This window comes from Drosophila persimilis, unplaced genomic scaffold (genome assembly GCF_003286085.1).
Source record: "Drosophila persimilis strain 14011-0111.01,24,50 unplaced genomic scaffold, DperRS2 tig00000002-arrow-pilon, whole genome shotgun sequence".
NCBI lineage: Eukaryota > Metazoa > Arthropoda > Insecta > Diptera > Drosophilidae > Drosophila > Drosophila persimilis.
The window spans coordinates 5,105,563-5,122,678 of record NW_020825289.1 but is presented as its reverse complement, the minus strand read 5'-3'; the positions used below and the strand labels follow the sequence as shown (position 1 = coordinate 5,122,678).

The 17,116-nt window shown below is 50.6% G+C and overlaps 3 protein-coding genes across 5 annotated transcripts in view; 1 reads left to right on the top strand and 2 right to left on the bottom strand.

Annotated features, from left to right (window-relative positions):
* The window catches only part of LOC6589922 (alpha-protein kinase 1), a 71,047-nt gene that overhangs the window by 14,910 nt on the left and 39,021 nt on the right, over positions 1-17,116 (bottom strand). The gene's annotated exons all lie outside the window — the stretch shown is intronic.
* LOC6589921 lies at positions 14,135-15,036 on the bottom strand. Its single transcript, XM_002015687.2, has one exon. It carries the CDS (start codon positions 14,970-14,972, stop codon positions 14,241-14,243), a length of 732 nt encoding a protein of 243 aa, XP_002015723.1. The 5' UTR covers positions 14,973-15,036; the 3' UTR covers positions 14,135-14,240.
* On the top strand, positions 15,323-16,235 carry LOC6589920. The gene has a single exon (XM_002015686.2). It carries the CDS (start codon positions 15,377-15,379, stop codon positions 16,154-16,156), a length of 780 nt encoding a protein of 259 aa, XP_002015722.1. The 5' UTR covers positions 15,323-15,376; the 3' UTR covers positions 16,157-16,235.

Below are 17,116 nucleotides of genomic sequence, written 5' to 3'. Positions count from 1 at the left end.
GTCCCTAGTGTGTATCCAACGATTGGGGCGATCGAATGCGTGCTTCAGTAATGGGAACACGAGTATTTCCAGTTGTAAAAGTAATTCATTTCGGATAGAATGGCTTTGTATTCGAGCTTTTTAGAAAGATCGCAACACATGGTTACATTTGGCGAAGTAATTTAGCCCCTGCCTGACAAATGTCTGGCAACAACTTTATGGCCACAGTTTGTGTCTCCGTCGAAGGTAACTGAGAACTACTGGACATGGCCCGTTCGAGTGCCAAAATGTAATTACTTTACATATGTGCAGCGTGCCTCATGCCACACTCTCGTTATTAGCACTTTGAAATTAATATTCGTATTTTTCAATTACCGCTGACACTTGTCTGTGGCAGCCGAGCCCAAAGCCCCTTGCCCCTTGCCCGTTGCCCCTGCCACTTGTCCATGACTCTGCCACTCCCACTCCCACTCCCATTGAGAGCCTACCAACATTGTTGTGGCTAGAGGACATGGCATACCATACCCGATAGCCCAGTTACATGGCCCATGCCCATCTCTCCATCCCAGTGCAGAATGTTAAATGTCATTGCCGCTGACATAAATGAATAGGTGCATCTATTGCATTTGACACTCGTCTGCCACACACTGAGCGAGAAAGAGAGAGGCAGACGAAGAGAAAGGAATGGCGAGTACAAAGTTGTGCCTTGGCTTCCATCTTAGTCAGAGGTAATACTGCATTATTGTTAATAAAAGCCAAGTAGCTATATACACACACGACTGAGTAGAGCTCCACGTGAATGAATGCCACTAGCTGTTACCACAGAAGTGGAAGTTATCGATGGTCCTGCGAATGGTAGGTGAATGAATGCACATCTCTGTTTGAATCCAAGAAAGGAGTTTTTTTTATCGTGGTGTTCCTATCTTTTGCTCCGAGATTAGCATAATTTTTGGATTATAATACTTGTTAAGGTCTGCTCCCAACTTCTGAAAAATTAGCCCCATTCAACTGGAAAATGAGCACGCCCTGATGGCTGGCTCATCTTCCAGCTTCCTCCTCCTGCCCATCTGGCCTCTGGTCCTCTGGCCGAGCGTTGCCATGCCTGCCATATGGATAGTCCGGGGAACGTGCAACTCGTATAACATTTCTAATTAAAATTTCGTACAGATCCCCAGCCTAAACCCCCGACAGAAGAAAGGTTATTAACATATTTACCATAACCAGAGGGGGACGAAAAGGAGGAGGAAGCACTACCCCCCTTCCCACATGTGTGTGTGTGTGTATGTTTGTGTGTTATTTGTCCAAGCTGTTGGCCATTAGTTTGGCATGCAATCGGGCAAGTTGTCCGAAAAAGTAAGTTGGAAATCGTTGCCGCAATCAGGGGGGCCCTCCCCCCGGCCAGAGAGGCGACATATACATATGCATGCACGGGTGCCGGTCCGGTGCCTAAGTAGCTGCGCTGTCTTCATTAAAAATTGTGCCGCACACCCTGGCACCCTTGCCCCGTGCACCCTTCTACCCACACCCCATTTGCACCAGCGGTAACGTTAGAAGTTGCACTGGCTCTGGCACTGGCGCTGGCGCTGGGTCTGGGTCTGGGTCTGGCCTCAGCAGTAGCTGTAACAACAACAAATCGGGCTTCATTCCTAATTTAAATGCAAATGAGATTCATTTGACGACGACGTCGTCCAGGCTGCAACCATGGCCCTGCTTCTGCTTGGGCCACCCCCACAAGCCACTCCCCACTCATGCACTTGGTCAATGCCACACACACACACACAGACCACCCAGGCCCAAGCACATTAACACAGAGTCAGACATATGAGTCTGCCGAGCAAGGAACTCTCTCTCTCTCTCTCTCTTTCGCCATCTCTGTCCAAATCTCTACCTCCAGCGAGTGTGTTTCTTTTGGGTGTGCGCCTACATTATGCAAGTAGCTTAAATGGCTACAAAATGCGTTGCTTTGGCGAGATTTGTAGCATACATTAGGGCCGGCTCTGCAGGAGTGCGATTGCAATTGCTGCCTACGTTTAGGCGCAGCCTTAAGCTCAACAATGGCCGCCATGTCTGGCTCGGAGTTTCTCACTCTCTCTCTCTCTCTCTCTCTTGCTTTCAGAGGGTGTCAGGTTGTCTGGACTGCAAATATAATCAGACTGGAAATATGCCATGCTTTTTGGATTTCTTGATTAGTGCTGTTCTCCGTGTGTGTGTGTGCTGTTAGGACACTCACCGACGCCACTAGGTAGGCAATGGATTCCGACATTGTGCAAGGAGAGAAAACAGAGTGAGCGAGAGAGAGCGATAGAGAGGATAGAAGACTCTTATAATTTCAGAAACTTAAGCAATCCAATCAAACCGTCATCAATGTAAATATTTCCCCGCATCTGCTGTACATAGAAAAAGAAAAAACTTATTACTCATGCGCCACGTTGCACCGAGCACCAATCAATATGCAGGCCATCAAATATTTAAACTAAAACTACAAAATAACAAAAATGGCTACGAAAACTTAACACACACATCGACGTGTGTGAGCGAGGGAGACAAGGATAGAGAGGAAATGGGATAGCAAGATATAGCTAGAGAGAGAGCGAGAGAGCAGAGCCTCACAAAAGGATTTTAATTGAGTGCAATGGCATGTGAGCGATATGCACAGCGAAGGCAATGCAGCAATGCAGAACGAGACAGCCGATAGGGGAAGACAAGGACAAAATCCAAGCAACAAATTCACCTCAACATCACGCCACCCCTCCCCGCCCCCCCACATTCAGCCGCCCACTCACTCATCGTACTCGTCTACAGCCAATTCTTGTGGTCAAAATGCATTTTGAAGTTATGCACATATCCTGTTGATTTTTCAAATTATCAAGTCTTAAAACACACACACAACTGCATCGCATACATTTAGTCTGAAACAGAAGCAGGAGCTAGTGGAAAGAGGGGGGGGGGGGGGGGGGGGGGGGGGGGGGGCAATGGCTCTAGGCAGGGGCTGGCTGTGGGGCCGACCCTTCTCTTTGCCATTTGTTTCCGACCGTTTTTGCATGAATTATTAAATGCTATGTAATTTATTTGATTGTGTTTGTGCCAGTGTTGGCCCATGCACTTCCTTGTCTGTGTCTGTGTCTGTGGCTGTGTCCGTGCCTCTGTGTGTGTGAGTGCTTGTTGGTATTTATTGCACTTAACTGCTTTTGGGGTTACATGTAACAAGGCCTCCCCCTCCTGCGGCCTCCTTCGGCCTGTCTCCAGACCCTCCTCCCTCCCCTTCGTATTGTTGAAATCTTATGCATTTGTCATGAATCTGAAATATTTTCGGTTCGTTTGGTTTCTGTTCATGTATGTGTACTGTGAGAGATGCGTTTCTATGTATTATATTATCCTTTTCGTGTGTTTGTGTGTATATTATGGGCGGGTGTCCATCAACCCACCTACCAACTGCATCTACTGCTTGCCACAGACACAAACACACACACACACACACACACACACACACACACACAGTGTGTGTATTCTAGTGAGTGCGGTCGTGTTTTTAAATCGTTCCGTATAATTCAGTGGAAAACGTCGGAAGTTAGCCTGGAAAAGAGGCAAAGAGTAGTTAGCGCGAGCCATAGTAGTGCTGCGTTACTTACCTGCGCGGAACGCAAGTCCGCAAGCAGAGAAGCGGCCACCTGGCCAATAGTACTGGCCGAAATCCCAGTGGGACGCCGTCGAGCCATAGGCCGAAGGGGGGGGAAGGAGGAGCAGGTAAGTGCCTGTTTTCCTATTCTTCTTCGCTGTGATTCTTGGCGCCACTTGTTGGTTGCTGCCTTCTTTTTGTTTTTGGGCAAAATTGGCCAAGCACACCGCAAGTGGTGTTGGAAAACGACGGAAGAACAGCTGACTGGAGGCTAAGTGCTGGAAAACGACAGCGTCTGGCCAATAGAGGGCGCGGCCGCAGCAACCGGAGTTGCCAGATCAACGGCCAGATCGGAGATGAGCGATCAGCGGGAACAAGCTGCGGCTTGCAGCACTCCGCTGACAAGCTCATTCGCCTGGGATGAGGAGAATCCCTTTCGCCGGAGAAATGCTCTGGCGCGATCGCCAAACCAGCCGGCGGAAGCAGTGGAGGAGCGCGCAAGATCCTCTCCTCCAACGCTGCAGCGCCCCCAAGAGGAGCAAGCAGACCCGAAGGAGAGGGCCATGGCGCATTTGGCGAGCTTGGGCCAAAAGGCCAGAGAGTTGAGGAAGCTGATGGTGCTCCCAAAGAGGTCCATCACGAACCCAATGAGGGATCTGGTGGATGAGATCGAATATCTGCAGCGAGAGTTGGAATCGTGCTGGCAGGCGATCTCTGCGGAGCAGGCTGTAGCCAAGGTTGCACAGCCGGCAGTGACGGAGAGGGCGGGAAAGAGGGCACGGCCAGAGCCCAGGAACACCACCCACCCGTCCCCGTCCCCGTCCCCGTCCCCAAGACCGAAGAAGCCAAAACATGGACCCAAGAAGTCAAAAAAGACGGAGGAGAAGCCGCAGGAAGGCCAAATGAGGGACGCCGTAGCTCGCAAGGGACCGGAGGACGCCCCAAATGAGCGAGAGGTAGGGTGGGTGAAGGTCGTAGCCAGGCAAAGGCCAAAGCCAAAGCAGCAGCAACGACCAAGACCGCCACGCAGCGATGCAATAGTCATCGCCGCCACCGGCACTGTCTCATATGCAGACATCCTAAGGAAGGTCAAGACAGAGCCAAGTCTTAAAAAGCTAGGGCAATCGGTGCAAGGGGTGCGACGCACAGCAAAAGGAGAGCTGTTGCTGATGCTGGAAAAATCGGCGGACCCGAGAACCCAAGAGATGCAGGCAGCAGTCAAGGAAGCGCTAGGAAGCACGGTTGAAGTAAGGAGTCTTACCGAAACTGTCATCTTGGAGGTAAGGGACATAGACGAAGTGTCCACCCAAGAGGAAGTCCTAGCGGAACTCAAAGCGCAGGCAGGGGTGGAAATATGCGAGGCCGCAGCCATCTCCATCAGACCAGCCTATAGGAGCACGCAGACCCTGACCCTGAAAGTTCCACCGGCTATAGCAAAGCCACTCCTGGAGAAAGGAAGAATTCGCCTGGGGTGGGGGTATTGTAGAATACGACCCAAGTCAACTCCCCGAAGATGCTACAAGTGCATGGAGTTTGGCCACATCGCGCCTAATTGTAAGAGCAGCCAAGACTTCACGAAGTGCTGCTACAATTGCGCAGGAGCCGACCACCAGGCCAAAGATTGCAAAGACGAACCAAGTTGCATTCTTTGCAAGCGCCACCGGGTGAAGGACCCGAAGCACCAAACGACGAGTTCGAGGTGCCCGCAGTACCAAAAGGCGATGCAGCAAATGAAGGATAGATGAAAATCATCCAACTAAACCTCAACCACTGCGAGATGGCACAGCAGCTGCTGGACCAGACAATAAGGGAGCACCGTATAGATGTAGCAGTCATAAGCGAGCAATACCGGAATCGCAACTCGGGAGAGTGGATTGCTGACTCGAGCAAGAAGGCAGCGATATGGAGCTGTGCGAGTCCCACACAGCAATTACTGCAAACATACGTCGGAGACGGATTCGCCAGAGCCCGGATAAATGGAGTGCACATATATAGCTGCTACCTGCCCCCGAGCCTCAGCCTACAGCAGGCGACGCAGGCACTGGAAAGGATTGCTGAAGACGCGCGGGAGAAACACCCTACGCTCATAGCCGGCGATTTCAATGCTTGGGCGACGGAGTGGGGATGCCCGAGAACGAACCCAAGGGGACAGGCACTCCTAGAATGCTTTGCGACGTTGGATGCCGTACTGCTGAACACAGGCACACAGCAGACGTTCGGCAGAGCTGGAACGGGGTCTATAATAGACCTTACGTTCGTGAGCAGCAGCCTCAGCCGCAGGACAACGTGGGAAGTTAGTGGCTTATACACCGGGAGTGACCACCAAGCCCTCATATGTGAAATCCAGGAAGCGGGCGCACCTAACCCGTTCATTGGCAAGCGGATCGGTTATAAGACCGAAACGCTAGAGCCGGATATGGTCCGGGCCATGTTTGAGGACTACGAGACCAACGGTACGGCTGAAGAGAGAGCAAGCCAACTGGCTATACATACGCTGGAAGCATGTGATGCCTCCATGCTAAGGAAAGGAAGAAGCCTGAACAACCGCAGGCCAGCTTATTGGTGGAACGCTGCAATAGGTAGCGCCAGGCAGGAGTGCCAGCGGAAAAGACGACTGTACCAGCGTTCGAGAGGTTCCCCGGAATTCGAGAGGCTCCAAGGAGAATATAAGGAAAGCAGACGCTGCTTGAAGAGGCAGATCAAAGATGCCAAGCGCAAATGCTTCGAAAAGCTCTGCGATGACGCAGATGCGAACCCTTGGGGCTACGCATACAGGCTGGTAATGAAGAGACTGCGAGTGTTCAGTCCCCCGCCGCCAATGTGTGCAGATCTGCTGGTTAACATAGTAGAAACCCTATTCCCAGAGAAAGTGGCAGGCCAGAGGGTGATGGATAGAATACCGCCACCTGAAATAGAAGCCACCACGGGAGCAGAAGTCCTCGAAGCTCTACAACGGATAAAGAACGGCAAAGCACCAGGACCTGATGGGGTCCCAAATGCCGTTCTCCGCACGGCTATTGAGACCAATCCACAAATGTACGTGGATTTATTCAATGCGTGCATGTCCGAAGGGACCTTCCCCAGACCATGGAAGCGACAGCGGCTAGTCCTCTTACCCAAGGGGAACAAGCCGACCGAGGAGCCATCATCCTATAGACCACTCTGCATGCTCGACACAGTGGGTAAGATCCTCGAGCGCATAATCCACACCAGGCTGGAGAAGGCAGTAACGCATCAGCTCTCACCGAGACAGCACGGGTTTCGCAAAGGCAGGTCCACGGTGGACGCAATCGGCGAGGTATGTGAGATAGCAAAGCGAGCTATCGATGGCACCCGGTGGATGTACGGGACCAAAGAGTATTGCATAGTGGCAACACTCGATGTCCAAAATGCATTCAACTCTGCCAATTGGGATCACATACTAGAAGAACTGAGAAACTTTCAAGTACCGCCGTATCTGCAGAATATCATCGCGGACTACCTAAGAGACCGATTGCTCATATATGAGACGGATAAGGGGACACGTGAGCACCAAATCACTGGAGGAGTTCCCCAAGGATCGGTCCTCGGCCCGCTGCTGTGGAACATCATGTATGATGGAATCCTCAAGATGGATATGCCAATGGGCGCAACGGTGATAGGCTTTGCCGACGACATAGCGATAGTCGTAGTGGCAAAACAGAAAGAAGCGGCGGAAGAAATCTGCAACGACGCGGTAGAGAGAGCCAGAACATGGCTATCAGGGAGGGATCTCGCATTAGCCACCCACAAAACGGAGGCGGTGCTCATAAGCAGTAGGAAAGTAGTGGAGACGGCCACGATCCGAGTAGGAGACTGCACTATTAGCTCCAGTCCAAGCCTGAAGTACCTGGGGGTCATGATTGACCACAGACTCAGCTTCAAGCATCACATGGCGTATGCAAGCAGCAAAGCAGGAAAGACGGCAGTGGCCCTATCCCGCATCATGGCCAACACCGGAGGCCCGAAACAGCCAAGGCGAAAGCTACTAGCGAGCGTAGTTGGCTCAACGCTAATGTACGCGGCACCAATATGGGTTGATGCAATGAAGCATAAAACATATGCCCGAGAATGCAACGCAGTCCAGAGGCTGTGTGCCCTGAGGGTGTGTTGCGCATTCAGAACGGTATCCCAAGACGCCGCACTTGTGGTAGCAGGAATGATTCCCATCCATCTGCTGGCAAGAGAAGCCGCAGGAATCAGGGCACAGCGAACCCTGGGGACTACGGACCAGGACACCAGAGGTGCCTTAAGGCAGCGCACAATCCTGCAATGGCAAGATTCGTGGGATAACAGCAGCAAAGGGCGATGGACCCATAGGCTAATCCCAGACCTGAAGAGTTGGCTGAACCGTAGCCATGGACAAGTGGAGTATCACCTGACACAACTGCTGACAGGACACGGTTGCTTTAAAGCCTACCTGCATAGGTTTAAGCACGAGGACGACCCCTTCTGCGTGGTCTGCGCAGGGGTCATCGAAGACGCAGAGCACTGCTTCTTCGAATGTCCAAGATTTCGGCAAGAACGAGAGGATCTAAGCAACAAGCTTGGAAGAATGCCAGCGGTGACAAACCTGGCAGAATGCCTGCTAGAGTCGGAAGGAAACTGGGCCGCGATTAGATTCATGGCCGTAACTATGGCTACCAAACTGCGTCGCGAAGAAAGAGCACGCAATGCTAGGAGATAAAGGATAAAGGAGATTGTTAAGAGAAGAGCCCTACGGGCATCTCCCCCCGGCGAAGTAATATCTCGCGACAGTACCGCCGGGATCCGGGATAGGTGTGGTTGGTTTTAGAGCGGTTAGAGTCCCTCACTTCGGCTTCGGCTGAGTCGGCATGAAGCTTTCCTGTAGTCACACAACAACAAAAAAAAAAAAAAAAAAAAAAAAAAAAAAAAAAAAAACACACACACACACACACGCAGACATTAGTTTGTGGTTTAAGCTATTTTCGTTGCAGCAATTTATTGATCAATATTTCAGCTTAGGCGTTGGTCATTAGTTAGTCTGCAGAGGACATCAAGGAACAATCGAAAGAAGAGTGTTGAGGGAACGGAACGAATGGCACCCAAAGTGGGCATTATACTCGAAAGTTATCCATATCGCTTCCTTCGATAATAATCTAGTATGCATAGCCCATAGGATATGTACCATGCGGTTAGCCTGCTGGGACTCGAAATGATGAAATTCCCATCAATATAAGCTGCAATTTTAAAGGTTAACGAGAGACAGCTGAAGCACCATCCCCCACACTACCCACATTATCGAAGATATCGATCGTTGGTATCGCATAGTATATCCCAGTATTCAGAGCAACAGAGACCCAGTCAATTAGACAAACTTCTAATATTTGCCGCAGCAACTATCACACCTGAATATTATGCTCGCATTTCCCACCCTATCTATGGCCCTATCCATATCCCTTCTGCAATCTAATTAACTGTCACTGTGTTAAAAAGACGCCAAACTGGCAACCAAAACTCGCGTCTACACCGCCCTCAGCGCTCTCCTGTGGCCTGCCAGTTGAACAATGACAGCAGCTCCTTGCCCCTCCCTGTGGCACTCTTGGCTTGCGTGTCGGGCCAACACCACGCCACCCTCACCACTTTCCCCTCACCATCCGCGACTTTGGTGGCGCGCAAACACTAATGCGTTGGCAATAACAAAGGTTGCACATGCCTGCCTCCACACACATCCTCGTACCAGCAACGCGGCCGCGAAGAGTCGAGTTCTTGGCAACTAATCAATAGAGCAGAATTTTACGTTTAATTAAAAATGTCTGCGTGTGTAAACCAGGGCAGGTGGCATGTGGCAGGTGGGAGATAGAGAGCCATGCAAAATGGAGGCCTGCTCGGGCTGGTTAGTTCTTCGCGGCCTGGCATTAACCCAACTGTCGGAATGGTAATTGCCATTGCTTAATATGCAATTAGTCCGAGCAACCGACGCAAAACAGAATCAATTGAAACGCACCTTTGGGAGGTTATCCAGAGATGGTTGACCAACCATCTAAGATCTTTTCATCTTTCCCGCCATTCGTTCTCCCTGCTTCCCTATTTCCAAGGAGATATTATAATTTATCGGCATTGAAATGTTTTACATACTGCTTTGGACTCCCCCTTCCACTCCCACTCCCACTCCCACTCCCATTCGTTCTTCAGTCTTCCCGGGGGGCACCGAAGACAAGTCCGAATGATGCCGAATGTAATTAGAAATCCTTAGCAAATATACACAGATTTCTACATACAAATATAGACGTACACATAGGATAGACATGGGCAATGGGTGGCTGCGGCTGCATTCGGTTTGATGTGCAAAATGAAGACATTTGAGAGTTTGCGGCTTGGGGTTCGAGCACCGTAGGCTATAGATTTTCTTACGACACACAGACATTTCCATCTACATATACACACATGTAGTATATGCAGGTGCTGTACCTGGGGTTGGAGTGGACTTAGGGGGGACTTAGGTCTATATAATGCACACACACACACACACATACACACACATATCTACACACGCCAACACCTGCTTTTGGTCTTTGTCTGCCCGCTGGCCATGCAAAGGGGGAGGCATCTCAATATAAACTGCCTTCAACATTTAATTAGTGTGTTTTCCCAGACCCGTGTTCTATGTGTACGGGTCTCCGTGTGTGTATGCAAATGTCGAATGGGCGCAACTGTACATGCTCACATACATGCTCTCTCACTCTCTCTCTCTCTCTCTCTCTCGCTCTCTGGCCGAAGACATTGACGTTTCGTTGGTTATGCAAATTCCATGCCAACACCTTTTCGGCCAAAGACTAAGACAAACTTAAGTGGGGAATTGCTTGTGGGTGGGGGGGGGGGCGGGGTAGCTATAAGACCCCCACATATACACACATATGAACACACACACACACAGGCATATACACAATTGCCTTTTATAATTAATTTTACAGTTAAGTGTATTTCAAGAAAGTTAAATTTACGTAAATTCGAAAATTTTGAAAGGCCATTGCCTTGGCCAGAAAACTTCACACAAACACACACACACATTTAGTCATAGGGTTAAGGCGGAGAAGTGGGTGGGGGTGTGGAATGGCTTATGAGAACGTATGCCTGTGTGTCTGCGTCTGTGTCTGTGTCTGTGTGTGCGTTGGCCCGAGACGTTGCTGTGGCTTGGGCCCTGAGACATTTGACTGCTTTTTCGGGCGGCTAAAGCCTCCTCCTCCTGCTTCCATGGCTAGCACAAATTTTATTGAAATTGCCTGGGTCTGGGGGGACACTGAGGTCTGGGCTGGGCAACACTTACATTATGCAATCTAATTATCTCTTATGTTTCTCCGTATGTGTTTGCATGTATGTGTGCAAGACAAAATGGCGTCTCAGCTCTAATGATAAGAGGGGGGAAGAGGCAGGTCCATTCAAGTTATCTTGGGACAAAGTTCTATTGCAAGTGCAGGATGGAAAATGCAAAGAAAATGGAATAAAAGTTGTAAATATTTAATTGCAAAATAATTGCCACATTTTCTGTATACTCTGACATAATGAATCCTCAGAGATGAGACCCACTAAATGGGCTCTTCTTTTGAGATCAATTTTCAAATGAACAACAGCCCCAAAACCCCCAATAAGGTTCATTCTCTTCGACTCTTCCATGTCCGATATCTCTTCTATTCGTTTTAATGGAAAATCAATCTAAAATTTTCCTCATTAAACTGCCCGTTGTTCGACTAATGAAATCATTAAAATTGTTTAAAAGCAAATTTTGCGTTGGGCAAGCCAGAGGACACAAGTGGGGAGGGGGGCATGCAAAATTTATGTGGCAACTCGAAACTATGTTTTGGCAACACACACGCACACAGAGAGGTACATATATACATGTATACCAGCTAGGGTACACGACCAAAGGACATTGCCTTGAGCCGGGATCGAGACCGAGACCGAGGACGAGGACGGGGACGAGGACGCGGACGAGAGGAAAGCAGACGGACAGACAGCAAAAGTTGCCAGTTGAAGGCAGAGGCAAATCCTTAGCAGAGACACCGAGCAACCCCCTCTGACCAGAAACCACTGCCACCCCTTCCCCCCATTCCGCAACTGTCAGCCGCGTGTGCTACTTAAACCCTTGCCCAAAAACTATCCTCGCAGAGGAGAGGAAGAGGGCGAGGGGAATGGGGCTTTGGACTTTGGGCTTTGGGTGAGGAAGGGTGGCCAGACATCGAAAACATGATTTTAGTGTTTCCAAATTTGAATTTTAAACAAGTCATAATATAATTTGGCTAAGCAGCAACAGTAACCGGCGAAAACCAGCCGGATAGGCAAAGACCCGTCCCATCCCATGCCTTATCCTTGGGCCAGGCAGGCACTTGGCCCATGTCTGTGTCCACTTGCCGGGCTTTAATCCGGCCAACCATTCCCCGGGATCCGATCCGATTCGAAGCCCCAGTCCCAGCCCATTCGAGGCGGCATCTAGGAAATTAGTTCAAGCAGAAGGCGGCCCGAGCTCATTTTTCTCTCATTTTCCACTGTTTGGCGTTTTTCTTTGCCAGCCAAAATTGTGAAATTCAAATTAGACACAAAGTATCTATGGCCCGCCGAAGGGGTGTGGGTGTGGATGTGTGCGTGCAAACTATCTCACACGAAATATTGTAATTTTCTTGCAACTAAAGACGTAAACGGATATTAGCAGCAAATTAAGCTCCTTCAATCCCCCGCCCTGTTCCCTCACGCTCTATCGTCGTCCTCTCTTCGGCTTATTTACCGCTTTGATATACCTAGAGATGGGAAAAAGTGCGCTAACGATAGCTAAAGGTGTGTACTTATACTAGGCTCACTCGCCACTCGCTACGTTAGAGAGATACTTCGAGAGACTTCGTTCGAGACTTCTTAAGACTCTATTCGACTATTTAATCTAGCTAATCGACTAATCGATAGTTGGGAATCAGCACATCTGCCATCACCAGCGGTACCGAGCAGCAGATGGAAACCCCTCCAACCCGGGGAGCCACTTCGATTCGGGTTCGTTGCTGCTGCTGCTGCTGTCGTCTTGGGCTGTGGTCTGCTAAGGGGACGAAGCAAATAGCTTAAATCATACTCCTGTGCTGCTACATTTTAAATATGCTCCTTTGACCCTCTCTTCGACAAGGGGTTGTAAGGAAGTTCACTTGGGTTCAGTCTGTATGTGTGTGTGTGGGTGGGCAGGAGGAGGCGGGCATTTCTAGGTCGTTGTTATCGTCAACTTGGCTGGCAAGCATTTTCCATTCTAATTTCTAATTATTTCCATGCGAGGGTGTGTGAGTGTGGGAGAGTGTGCACCATATGTGTGTGTGTGTGTGTGTGTGTGTCTGACCAACTAGGTGGGCGGACTGTATCCCTGCCCCGCCCGGACGTCCACCCTTGTGTCTATCTGTCTGTCTATGCGAATTAATTAAGTGTTTTCGTGCGCGGGCAAAATCCTTTTGCGGTTCAACTCCGCTCCACTCCACTCTGCTCCGTGCTGTTGTTCTCGATTCGGCCCTGAATATGGGTTGGGCTTAGAACTTTTGAGGTTTAGCCAAGGCGCATACACATATCGTTGGGGTGGGGGGAGAAAATCAATTATAAATTAAACATTTATTAAAGAAAGCGCACACATTGCCTGGAGGCAGCCGTAGAAGGCTTACCCTCGCCCCCTCCCCTCCCCACCCCCTCTCTGCTTAACCTTTCTGCATTTGCCTATGCAAATCAGCAGCGGCATAAATAATGCGACATCATTATTTAGGCAGAGGTAAGCCATGGAATATGCGACATGCTCCTCCATGCTCCCTACTCCATATCCGTACTCTCCAGAGAACATTTTTGTCGTCAACTGCCAGCCAGGCTGCGATCCATTCCATCCATCCATCCATCAATTATGTCTGCAGCTGAAGAAACGCTCCATCAGGGCACCGGCCCCGGCCCCGGCACCGGCCCCGGCTTTGTCTCATTTCGATTGTCTTCAGAGAGAGGGAGAGACAGACTGGGGATCGATCCTCCGCTCCCCTTTTGATTATGCAGGCGGGAAGGGGACATCAAACTCGAAACCCGAATAAATGTGACGGCCTGCATGCATACTATACGACTGTACGACTATAGGACTATAAGACCGCGTATATGTGTATACGACTTGCTTGGAATATGCTGATAGATGCGCCGGGTATAACTGATTTGTGTGTACTCGTACTCGTATATATCTGAATTGGTAATTTGCTATAAAGCGACTTTAATATGGCACGCAGTCCCGCAGCCTCCTTCTCTCTCCCTTTGGAAGACACTTTGCATACTCATCGCCCGGTATCGGGGAATAAGTATGTTTCGAATCTACATGGCTAAGTGGGCAGGGCTGCGGACAGGCCGCTTAAAGATACAAATTTATACGCAGAGTGCAGATGTCTAGCAGCGTCGACTGGTAGGTGCCACATCGGTGGAGATCGCTGGTCATGCATGTAGCACTTCAAACTATCAGACTATCGTCTGAAATATCTGTCAAAATTCACTTTTAAAAATAAAAGAGACAAACGAAAATGTATTTGTATTTTTTTAATTTGTTTTTCGACTTTTCGGATTCATTAGATGACATCGGCGGTATGGGCTGAAGGATGACAGAATCTGGCCGAGATCTGCATGGGAATCATTTCTTTGGCGGCGGGCAATCTCCAGCCGTTTTGCCCTGCCTCTCGAGCTTGGCCATTTCCTTGAAGACTATGCACATGGGCGGAACGTCCAGGCAGTGGCACTCGACTCTGGGCCTGCGACGCGGCTTGGGTCGTCGGCACTCGGAGTAGGCCGGATAGGGGGCCTTCACCTTGACGCAGTCTGTTTTGACGCGTGTGAGTTCGCAGCGCGTGGGATTCCTAACCGGCCGACATCCGGGACTTTCTATCTTTGGGCACGGTCCCTCCGAGGGGCAGGGCTTGTCCTCGACGCACTCGTCCTTCACCTTGCGCTTGCGACGGGCAATGGGCGGCCGCTTCCCCGGCTCGTAGCAGCAGATCTTCTTGGGCTTGATCTGAATGGGGGGGCACTCCACCCAGGTGACCTGGTAGTTGCGCTTGGCCTTGTCCGACTCCTTGTAGAGGCACTCGTCGAAGCGCGGAAAGGCTCCGATGCACTCATTCAGACAGCACTCCGGCGGCAGCTTGATGAGATGGTGGAACTGAAACTTGCTTTTCGCCGGTGCCTTGTCGCTCTTCACGAAGTTTGAGTTGTCGCAGTCCTTGATCTGCGAGCAGGGATCCGCCCCCTCGCACTTCGGCGTCGGCCTGTGGTCCTTCGAGTACAGGCGGTGCTTGTTCAGGACGCCCAGGAACCTGGGCCAATGCTGGGCCCTGGTCCTGCTCCCAACACAGTGCCACACGGACATTTTAGTTGATTTCAAAACAAAACCGGAATATCACGAATTTGTTGAGAAATTTTGAGAAACTTACAACCAAAAAACAACTGAAAATATTCAACCCAAACCGAAACCGAAGTGCCTCCAATGAATTCCTAAGCCAGACTGAATTTTCTAGACGCCGACATTTCTCAAGCCCAGCGAAAACTTTTGTCGAGGCCTCCTCTATAAGCAAAAACGTTTTACATTTCCGTCTGATCCAGGTAGTCCTTGATCCTTCAGTTGGGCCTCTAGGCTTGGCCTCGTCTCCATTTCGTCAGTCTCAAACACACTCTCGGCCTAGTCGTACCAAAATTGTCGGTTCTTTTTTGGAAAAAAAAACAATCAAATTTTTTATCTTTGGCTGTGGAAAAAATTCAAAACAGAGATCCAAAATGTTCCGGCTTTTGAGGCAACCGACGCAGCAGGTCGCAAAAGGCGGACTAATGTGCTTGCAGCCGGCTACGGCGCTGAGAGCTCCAGTGCGGAGCTTCGGGGATGACGATTGCAAGCCGGACGTCTGTGTGGATAAGCCGGTGGAAACCAGGTGCGGACCCCCATCCCTGCGGAAGCCGTGTGGGATCACGCCGGAAAAGAAGGAGGAGCCGAAGGATCTTCCCAAGCCGCCCAAGCCCTTTAAGTCGATGTGGGATATTGAGGGCTGCCCACCGATTGTCTGCCTGCTTCCTGCCCGATACGACATCAAGTACTATCGAGTATCGGACAAGGAAAAACGCAAGTACCAGGTCACCTGGAACGACTGCCCCCGCATGGTGGTGAAGCCCAGGAAGGTCTGTCTCTACGAGACGATGGTCCGCCCGAAGCCCTGTCGGCGCAAGCGCAAGGTGAATCCCAAGGACGGTGCACCCCCGATGCAGAACCCCATGGAATGCATCAAGAAGGCGGACAGCAACTGCCGCCGAATTACGATGCCCTGCTGCAAGCCAGCCCGCATTCCGCCCACATGCAAGGCCGCATTCAAGGGGCTGTCCGGCTGCAAGAAGCGAAATGCTCCGTACCCCAGCTTCTCCGAGTGCAAGAAGGGCGATCTGCTTGAACTACCTCCCACCGAGTGCAAATGCCTCGAGTCCTTCGCCATGTGCGAGGCCTGGGCCGTTCTGAGGCGTCGCCTAGCCCTTGGTAAAGGACCTGCTAAGAAGTGCGGGGAGGCCTAACCACTGAGGAGAGGAGTGTGGCTTGAGACTGGGACAACTTTTTCGAACTATAACTGAAATAAATACAAACTCAGCCTCATTGACATTTCACTCATTCAGGGCGGAGAGGGGGCTCAAAATCTCAAAAAATGCTGCAATTATTCGGGGCAAATCTGAGCAGGAAACTGCCCCCTCTAGCGGTACTCTCGTGCCGCCTGCTGGCCAAGAGTGCGGGCAGCTGCGGAGGCGACGATGACTCCGCCGCATCAAAGTGCGGCAACTCCAAGGCCAAGGCAGAGCCCAGCTGCAAGCGCAGTCGCAAGAAGGCGCAGTGCTCCAAGCAACCGACACCCTTTCCCAGCTACTCGGAGTGCAAGAGGAAGCCCACCGCCGCGAAGCCAGCCAAAGAATGCGACTGCTGGCAAGTGGATAAGTGAGACCAGGGCACTTGATCTTGGAATAGCTTGTCAAAATTCAAAATCATAACCAAAACCAAAATCCCAAGCACATTTTCGGCCCACATCAAAATGCTGAGGTCGGTACTCAGGTTGCGGCCCAAGATGCAGTCCAACCAACGGAGACAACGCCTCTACGATGTGGCCTTGTGGCGGCATTCTAGCTGCCACCTTCCGGTGGTAAGACGAGCGAGGAAGCGCCGCATGGAGGACCTGCAGAGGCTGCCAGTACCGACCAGATGCGGAAAACTATCCAGACCGCTCGACGTGGAGCCCGAACCGCCATTGCCGGCCATGCCCAACCCGAGGGCCCAACGAGGGGGAATCGGTGCCTCGGATTGGCTGTACAGCGAACAATGGCAGGCTGGGTTCCACGATCTGGTCATCGAGGATAACAAAATGTTCATAGTCCAGACTGCTTTTTATTAAATAAACTTTAGAGCACAGCTTTATTGAATATGAGTAGATCTAGTAGTCCTGGAGTCTTAATTCCCAAGAATTTGCTGTAACCTAGAAAACTTTATCG